Genomic DNA, 10,000 nt, shown 5'->3' with positions numbered 1-10,000 from the left:
ATCTTTTACGTGCAAAGGCAAAGTTCCCAACCGAGTGACACACACACACACACACACACACACACACACACACACACACACACACACACACACACACACACACACACACACACACACACACAAAAAAAAAAAAAAACAACAACTTAGCTATGAATCCCCAAACGTCACCGAGTTCTTCCTCTTCTCCCAGGAACGGCGACGAGTGGTGGCGAGTGCGGAGCAAGGTACAGACTCCCATGATGAAACCCAAGTTAGTGGGAACTTATCTCCAACAGATGGATCAAGTTTCCATCGACTTTACGGACAGGTGAGTTTTATATACTGTATGTCCTTTTCTCTGATGGGTGATCGGGATTCTGATGTATCGTTACTTTTAGTACTGGTCGAAATGGTCGATAAATTTAAATTTCTATACCGCATCAACATCTTGTGTGTCTGTGATCTGATAAAATTGATATATGAAAAATGATTCTGCATATTCATATAGATCAATCTCTATGCATTACAGTATTAAAATGCATTGTAAATCTGCAGCTCTCATGAATTTCTCAGAGACAGCAAATAAAGTTTTCTATATAGTGGTTAGTGAAAGTTATCTATACACTTTCGAAGAGTTATGGTGAAACACCGGCCATTATCACATCTTTGTCCATGAATATGACATCTACTCATTTCACATTTAAACTATTTAGTAAATCTATTGTGTATGATTCTTCATTTTCTTAAGCTTAACTTTGAATACACAGGATCGCAGAGTTGCAGGCAGAGCACGGAGAAATGCCAAGTGACTTCCAGTTTGAACTGTATAAATGGGCGCTTGAATGTAAGTAATATTCAAATAGTGCATGATGTCTATGTGTAGTGAAATATGTTTTACCTGGCACCCCCAGGAAGAAAGCTATGAATCGAGTCAGGTCGTGGGGGACAAAGATACTTTCATTCCTCTTTTACTAAACCTTCATTGCCTACATGGTACTGTGAGTAAGATATGACAACAGGAGATGTTCAAGTACACTTGTTACCATTAAAGCGAGAAGGCGTAAAAGGGCCGAAATGCCCATGGCACCCAGGGAGTTGGAAGACTGCCGATGGAAACTGACCGACCCAATGATAAAAGCTAAATCGGTCCTTGACACCCAGTAGCATAGCAGGAAGCATCTGCGTCTATTCAGTAGCTACGTTACATACAAATAAAGTCTGGACTCGGGAACTAGGACTGCCGGCATGAAGAGTTCTAGTATAGTAACGCCCTTCTACCTTGGTATCTCTCTTCTATATCCCAAATCTAGGATTAATTAGTATCCTTCTCATCCAACTCACCTAAAACGGAAAATATAAAAAAGAGAGAGAAAAAAAACAACCAAGGTATGGACGTTAATTTGTTGTCTAATCTAGAGCAGGATAGTCTGGTAACGTGACGTGTTAGGGTTATCCGTTTATACCTGCAGTTTTAATTATTGTGAAGAGGATATTTTATTAACACTGAGCTAATCATACCTCATACTGTATATTAAATTACAAAATAACTCATCACATACAAAAATAACTTGTCATACATATTTCTCCTATCAATAACTCTGACACTCTCTGAAGATCTTTTACTTCATTTTTCATTCTTTCATTCTTCGTTGAGAGTCGACCGTGATGTGTTATTTTTGAGCAGTCATGACCTGAGCCTCCAGTTTGGAGTCCAGCTTTAAAACATAGCCTTTGAATCCACTCCTAAGAATCAACATTACTTTAGGAACGTGCAAGAGAAACTAATCCACAATTTCACTACCATTTTTGAGACATAACATCGAAAGTTTTCACTAAATTTACCATAGTTACGGTCTCAAAAATTGATATATATCATTCAATAAGATTACAAAAGTTTTACATACCAAACTACATCTAGATTTCACTATTAATATAAAGCTCTTACAATACATCTGTTACGTATAATTACTACCAGTAATATTATATGTAATTTAAGTAATATCACATCAAGGTGTTTTATTATAATAGTTTGTGGTTTTCCGTTTATGGCGTAAAAGAAATAAGTGCTCTTATTAAAGCGGGTTCATTGTAGTAAACTCGTAAAGAGGGGACTTCACCCTTATGGCGAGGAAGATGGCGCCTCACCTCACCTCACATACATTCATACATACATATATATGTATATATATATATATATATATATATATATATATATATATATATATATATATACATATATACATATATTTCATTCCATTTTTTTTACAAATTTCCTCTTTTCCAGCCGTGGGTTTGGTGGCTCTGAATCGCCGCCTTGGATGCCTTGATCCCAACATCTCTGCAAGTTCTGATTCTCTGAGGCTGATAGAAATCGTCAATGACATCTTCCAGGCCTTGAATGACACGGAAGTATCCGCGGGAATTTGGAAGATTATTCAGACTTCCTCATACAAGAAGCTAAAAGAACGACACGAACAATTTTTGGAGTGAGTACTTTTTTTCTATTGTCTGTTGAGAAATTTCGGCAATAAGTATATTTTTAGTTGTATCACATCGCTTTTAGTTGTACTAGAAAGTTATTCGTATTTTCGAATAAGATTTTAAAGATATTATTATTTTAGTGGAGTCAGGCCACTCTGATAAGGAAGATGGGTAGTCAGTTACCTGGTTAACCGCTAACATCCTAATCATGATTAATCAATAGGACAGTCCTTTAAAACATCGTGACTTGCAGGTCCTAAATGTGTGTAATTTGGTTGGATGTTTAGCGAAAATTTCCTCCACTTTTCCTTTCACTTCAGGGTTGCAGTCCGTAACGTTCAGGAGACAGAGGCGGCCATCCTGGCTCAGGATCCTGACAGTGAGCGTGAGTTATCCCTGATGGAAAACCTCCTGATGACCGAAGGACTTTCCAAGAAGGATGTGGTCACACTCATCTTGGACATGTTGTTTGCTGGCATCGACACGGTAAGGGAACTTGAATATTCAGCTGAAGTAAAAGCGAATGGAAAATTACAAGGAATAACCTATAATACCGTCAAAACGATGCCTTTACTTTCTTTCACAGACTTCCCACACACTCGGATTCACACTGTACCTGTTAGCTCGCAACCCCGAAGTACAGGCGAAGTTGCAGGCGGAGGTAGACACGGTCCTTGGCGACCATCAGGGACCTCTCCTAGCCAAACACATGGCGCAGTTCTCCTACATGAAGGGTGTGGTGAAAGAAGCATTAAGGCACGTTTGCTGCTGTTATTTTTCTTGAGGGAAGGTGGTCATGCACAATATTGGCTTCCAAGACTTCAAAGGTCTCCTGAATATCATGTATATATAATCTATTAAGGTTCTTTTTATAATTTTACATATATACATATTCTTTTTTTTCGATACAGCATTGCAATTTATAGAATGATACTGTAATTGAGAGAACTTGCAATTTCAGGATGTATCCACTGACTCTCGGTGTGGGGAGGATATTAGACAAAGACATAGTGCTGGGAGGATACGTAGTTCCAAAAGGGGTAAGAACTGGAAGCAATGATGATCGTGGTTACAAACAAGAATGTAATAATAGTTATTTATGAACAATAATTCTTATCATGTTTTCTCTGCTGATATCAGTTTCTAGATATTTTTATTCTTTTAGGAAAGATAACAGCTTCATTCTTTTTTTAATACACAGTACATAGCAGTCGCTCTTACCATGCTCAGCGGTTGGGACGAAGAGGTGTTCCAGCGAGCCAAGGAGTTCATCCCAGACAGATGGTCACGTGATCGGCCTCTGGGTCCTATCCATCCTTATGCTTCTCTTCCCTTCGGCGCTGGCACCAGGATGTGCATCGGACGGCGCATTGCAGAGCAAGAGATGTACACCTTTTTGGCAAGGGTGAGTTGGTTGACCGAGAGAGAGAGAGAGAGAGAGTGAGAAACAGAGACATAGAAAGAAAAAGAGAGTGTGAGCGAAAGAGAGAGAGAGAGAGAGAGAGAGAGAGAGAGAGAAAAAAAACGAGTTACTGTGTGTCAATGTGATATATAATAGCATTCTATAAATACAAAAACACTGACGTCTAAATATACTACACTGATTTGTCATACTGTTTATGCTTCTGATACATTGATGCTACCTTACCAGATTATGCAGCGCTTCACAGTGGACTACAAATACCAAGACATGGACATGCTTACCCGCCTCGTCTTCATGCCGTCAGAACCTCTCAGGTTTAGCTTCACTGAGCGCAAATGAAACGGTTGTGTTGTTCAATGTCGTGTTTGTGAACCGGCTTTAGCTTCACAAAGCCCCAATACATTCACCAAAGACAAGACGTGATATGTTTTGAGAGCTAACAACCGGTCAACATCAGGGAGAAAATGCACATACATACTTCCATGCATATTTATGTATTCATAGATATATTGTTATGTGATAATGTATTCCTATATTTATAGGGTGTACCATATACACTACTCTAGCCTTGAATATTTTCTTTTTATGTCTCTCTGATCCTTCTTTCTCTGTATCTTTGGCATGATTATCATATGGTGAAACTATCATTAATTTTCAAATATTTGATTAAAATGAATATGGTGATCTTCGAATGATTGAAACTTGATACTGAGAAGTTACAAGAGCTCAAAGGAAGTTGATTTCGTTATAGCGTGAATGTTTTAAGGTTGTTAGCGGATCATTACAGCATGTAAGCTTGTTTATAATTTATTTAGTATTTTTGTGACTTATTAGTGAGAACTCCAGAAAAATCGGCAGAACTCACATGTTACTTTTGATGTAATTTTTAATGTTATTTCTTAAGTTATTTTGATGCGAGTATTATCGTGATTATTGAAGTATCTTATGACATACAAATTAATGATATTTCTGTGATTTTTCTTGTATCTTTTCTGTGATAGGAATTTTGGTAATTTTCTTCATATTAATTCAGATTTACATATTTAACCATATTACTTATATACTTAACCATATACTTATATATGCTCGCGATTTGTCACACTTTTCAAACAATATATTGAGATCACAAAAAAGTTGAAAGTTTGTATTTCTAATCAATACATAAGAAGGCTGGGTAATCAGCGAGCGAGGAAGAGACATGAGAGCCATCACTGATTTATTCTTCACACTAAAAATACATAAAGTCTTTCCTTAGTATCTTTATCGATTTGGTTAACTTGCTCGGACACAAATAAGCAAGAGTCCACGTGGTCTATTCACAGTCGTGTCCTAAGCCGTTAGGAGCGAAGATAAGAGAGAAAGAGAGAGGCGAGCTCCGGCTCCTGTGACAACCAAATACTGTATAAGAAAGATGGAGCACTTTCTCCCTAAACCGTTATGAGAAACGTGAGCGGTGAGTTGGAAGCAACACCATCTATCGGCGACGCGGCGGACTAGCTGTCACGCTGCTTGGTGTCATTCGAGTGTTATGTATTTTTGGAAAACTGTCTCAGCTCGGAATGTGTGTCTGATGTGAATATATGTGTATTTGTGTATGTATATATATGTATATAAATAAATATATACATGTATATATATATATGTATATATATAATATATATATATATATATATATATTTATATATATGTATATATGTACATATGTATATATAAATATATACACACAAACACACACGCACGCACGCACACGCACGCGCGCGCACACACACACACACACACACACACACACATATATATATATATGTGTGTGTGTGTGTGTGTGTAATAGACACACACACACACATACACACATATATATATACATATATATATATACATATATATATACATATGTATATATACATACATACATATATATATATATATATATATATATATATATATATATATATATATATATATATTGTGTGTGTGTGTGTGTGTAGAGAGAGAGAGAGAGAGAAAGAGAAAGTAAAAGAGGGAGAGGAGGATACAAAGAGAGCGAGAGTTGAAGAAAATAAAAGTCATGCATGAAATAGTTGTTTCATTCATTTAATTTCCAAATACTCCATAATCATAGGGCGAATCAGTACATGTAAGTGCTATAAGAGACAAATTATGGATGTATTTGTTCCATGAAATAAAGCACTAAGTATAGTAGAACATCATGATCATTGATAAATTTGCCTAATTACCTTTTATGACAGAATGAGCGTGTTATGTTAATGTTATGTAACTATTTACTCATTCATTCATTCTCCCTCTCTCTCTTTTTTTTTTTTTTTTTTTTACACTTTATTAAAGAATACATTCAAAGTTTTAGGTTACAAATTTTCCTTATTTAATTTTTGCAGACTAAAGGAATTCATAGTTAATGTTTCCTATCTGAAAGTATATATGCTAATTTTATACAAAGATTTTAGTATATTTACATGGACTTTATCATTAAAGATCTAAATGACTGTTTTTTAGCCAAGTATTACATTTGAAGCTTTGTAAGGAGTAAGCTTCTATTTTGATGTTGCACATTAATTTGTTCCAGAGTTTAGAATATCTGGAAAGAAACTGGCGTTGATAGTGTGCCGTAAAGCAACGAGGTTTTCTAAAGCAGCAGGTGCTTGTTCCACAGTTCTCGTGGTGCGCACAGCTCGTCTTCCCGGCAGTCTCATTGCTTGCATGTGGGCTACTTCCTGGCGTTGAATTCGAAACATTGTCGTCAGTCCAGCTACGTCTCTCCCATGCTGTAGGCTGTCGAGGTTCCCAATGTGGTGTGGTGTTCTAGCTTCGATAATTTTTCTCGCTCTTGTACTTTGTCCAGGATGCTGAGATATTTGTTGTTTGCTCCTCCCCAAGCGAGGCACGAATATTCGAGTGAAGAACGTATCTGTGCCTTGTAGAGGAGTTCCTTCCCTCTACCATCCAATAGCCAGATAATTCTTCGTAAGGATGCAATTTTCTGTGAGGCCTTCCTTGTTAAGCTCTCGATGTGGCTTTTAAAGGTCATCCTTTTGTCAGAAATTGTTCCCAATATTTCTATTTCATCTTGCGATTTGATAGATTTTCCATTAAAATTCACTTGGATGTTGCTATCAGATCTTTCGATTACCATGAGTTGAGTTTTGTTAGGAGCAAATGAGATTTGCCATTTCTCTCCCCATGCTGAAATTTGTGCAAGCTTATCGGTGAGTCTTGATAATGCTACTCCTTGTTCTTTGGGTTCGTAGCTAAGGGATAGAGTGCCATCATCTGCAAAGGCTTTTGCTTCAGGGATGAGATGAAGCATGTCGTTTAGGAATATGTTCCACATGAGAGGACCTAATATACTTCCCTGGGGGACTCCTGCTTCTATGTTGTAATAGGCTGAATGTATTCCATTTAGGACAACCTTCATTTGTCTGTTCTGTAGGTAACTTTCTAGCAGTTCCAGGAGACCATTTCCCACTCCATAAGATTTCATTTTTTCCAGTAGTCCTTGGTGTCAGACTCTATCGAAAGCTCCTTCTATATCAAGTGCAAGCACAAGGGTTCGCTTTCCATGGTCCAATGCTCTTGTCCATTCTGTTGTCATAAGCAACTGTAGGTCAGCAGCCGAGTGGTTCTTTTCGAAACTTTCATAAATATTGCCTTGTAGAGAGCAGGAGATTTTTGTTAAGATGGTTCGTTTAAACGTGAAGCTATTATTTTTTCAAATAATTTGCTCACTGTAGAGAGTACGAGTTTGGAGACTGGCGGTTTTTTTTTTTTAGAAGATTTTTTTTTTTTTTTTAAAGATATACATTACTCTGTTTCCATGTCTTGGGCCATCTGCACGTGCTTAGACAAAAATTAAAAATTGAAGTTAGTGGGTATGATAGCTCTTTAGCACACCTCTGCAAGATCCAAGGACTGATACCATCAGAGCCAACTGCCTTTTTGGCATTAATGTTTCGCAGCGGTCTCTCCACTTCTTCCATGCAAGTTGATATTTTGCAAATCTTTTCGCTGCAAATGATAGGCAGAATCGGTGGCTTTCTTTTGGGATGAGGAACCATTTTTTCAGAAAAGTGCTTGGCTAGTGCATCTGCTTTCTCTTCTGCACTTAAAGCAGTGCTTCCATCATGTCTTACCAGGGGAGCTATGGTTCCATCTCTGGTGTTTCCCTGATTATCTTTTACAATATTCCACCATAGCTTACTTCCTATTTCTCCCCTCCGTAGTTTTTTTTTTCGTGTTTATTTCCCACTGATGAATGGCCCATTTCTGGATGTGTTGCATGCGGCGTACAGTTTGCTTATGAATTTCCTTGTTTCTATCAGTAGGGTTTCTTTTATATCGGATCCATGCATGGTATTTTTTCTCAGAAGCCTTTTTGCATTGAGGACCAAACCATGGTTGGTCAGAAGGCTTTGACGTATGGGTTGAATGCGGGACAATGCGATCTTGTAGATTCAGCAAGGTGGACGTGAAGGAATTTACTTGATGGTCTACGTCCCCTTGTACGATGTCATCCCATTTTATGAGAGACAAGGATTCTCTGAACTTAGTCCAATTTGTCTTCTCCCACTTCCAGAGCGTGCGACTGTATCTCTTCTCCCTTGTTGTCTTTAAATTAATCTTTGTTAGGATTGCCTCATGGTCTGAGGATCCTACATAGCCGATTGGACAACACTTTATAATATGAGGAGGAAGGTCCGTGACAACTGGGTCCAGAGAAGATCCAGAACGATGTGTAGGAAAATTTACGAAGTTCTGGAGGTCATAAATTGCCATGACTTCGTCAAAGCTTGCTTGGACTTTATGCTGATTAAGATCTCCAAACAATATGATGTGTTGGCAGTCATGGTTCTTCATGAGGTAGTCAAGATTTTGCATCAGAAAATCCAGCAATAAGGTCCCTTGATGTGGCGGCCTATAACATCCACAGAATAAAATGCCCTTCCTCATTTCATCTGTAATTTTGAAAATAATCATTTCGATACCTTCTGGTAGAGAGATGTTAAGGGTCTGGAGTTGCAGGTCTGCTTTATAACAGAGTGCAATGCCTCCGCCCTGTGTATTTCGATCCTTTCGGATCCAAGTTGAGTATCCTGGAATACGTGCATAGTTTGCAGGAACTTTGTCATCAAGGAAGGTCTCAACTGCAAAGACTATATCGGCCTTTTCTTTGTTAACAAAATGGGTAAATTCCCCAATGTTAGTGTGGAATCCTCTCAGATTTGCTGACATAATTCGCATTTCATTTTTAGTGCATTTGCCCATAATGTCCTCCACTCTGTGTGACATTTTAAGGATATCGCATTGGTACTGAATATGTCAATTGTTTATTTTGATGGATAGGCTGGATGTTAGGGAAATGATAATAACCAGTAGGTAGGATTTTGAAGAGTCTGGGATCCACTGTGAATTTGAGCAAGCACTGATTTTAGTGTTGTTATAGTTTCCTGATTTTTAGTTGTTATAGCACTTACATGATCCTTCTTACGTTGATCTGCAATTCTTCCCCGACAAGTTTCTTCTGTGTGGTACTTCCTCCTGCAGTAATTACAGTACATCAATTTTGTGCAATGTTCACGTGAGTGCCCTTTGCGGTTACACACTTGGCACTTTTCCTGAGCAGGGGAAGGTTCTTGATAAACTCTCTCTCTCTCTCTCTATCTGTCTATCTATCTATCTCTTTCGTTAATAAAACTTAAAGGATAATCTCTTAAAGCACTACCTGATTTTAATCGGTATTGTATTGATTCCATGATTATACTGTATTCGAATACGGTGTTCTGTGTTAATCGAATACGTTAGAATATCGATTGAAAACGTCTATAAAAGAAAACGAGAACGTAACGGTTATCAGCACCATCTATCGACAAAGCGGATTACTGAAAGTTATGTAGCCCAGTGATTATGGTCAATTTATTTTTCTCTCTTTCCTATAAAGACTTTGAGAGAGTCTAGCGAGCCTTGGCGATTAATGGTGTTGAGCACCGTTAGGGCTGGATTCCGGCGGATTTTCGTCGGCTAAACGGAGTGCAGACGACAGACAGTGGAGCTGTCAGCATTACGGAGAATACTATCCGTAATTGTAATCTGACTCATATAAAGCAA

The 10,000-nt window shown here is 37.9% G+C and overlaps 2 protein-coding genes across 2 annotated transcripts in view; both read left to right on the top strand.

The window, feature by feature from the left end:
- Positions 1-5,023, top strand: part of LOC147469928 (putative cytochrome P450 301a1, mitochondrial) — a 10,937-nt gene extending 5,914 nt beyond the window's left edge. Inside the window, exons 4-11 of the mRNA XM_086546858.1 lie at positions 191-307; positions 747-823; positions 2,264-2,465; positions 2,781-2,946; positions 3,047-3,216; positions 3,422-3,500; positions 3,662-3,865; positions 4,112-5,023. Of these exons, the coding sequence (XP_086402984.1) occupies positions 191-307; positions 747-823; positions 2,264-2,465; positions 2,781-2,946; positions 3,047-3,216; positions 3,422-3,500; positions 3,662-3,865; positions 4,112-4,222 (1,126 nt within the window). The 3' untranslated portion in view covers positions 4,223-5,023. The remainder of the gene's footprint in view (positions 1-190; positions 308-746; positions 824-2,263; positions 2,466-2,780; positions 2,947-3,046; positions 3,217-3,421; positions 3,501-3,661; positions 3,866-4,111) is intronic.
- Positions 1-10,000, top strand: part of LOC122259089 (putative cytochrome P450 301a1, mitochondrial) — a 31,504-nt gene that overhangs the window by 5,868 nt on the left and 15,636 nt on the right. The window lies entirely within an intron of this gene.

The sequence above is a fragment of the Penaeus japonicus genome, unplaced genomic scaffold (assembly GCF_977035675.1).
Source record: "Penaeus japonicus unplaced genomic scaffold, GWHDUDI00000001_assembly GWHDUDI00000018, whole genome shotgun sequence".
In the NCBI taxonomy this organism is placed as follows: domain Eukaryota; kingdom Metazoa; phylum Arthropoda; class Malacostraca; order Decapoda; family Penaeidae; genus Penaeus; species Penaeus japonicus.
Note: the sequence above shows the minus strand (reverse complement) of the source record. Positions and strands in the feature narration are given on the sequence as shown.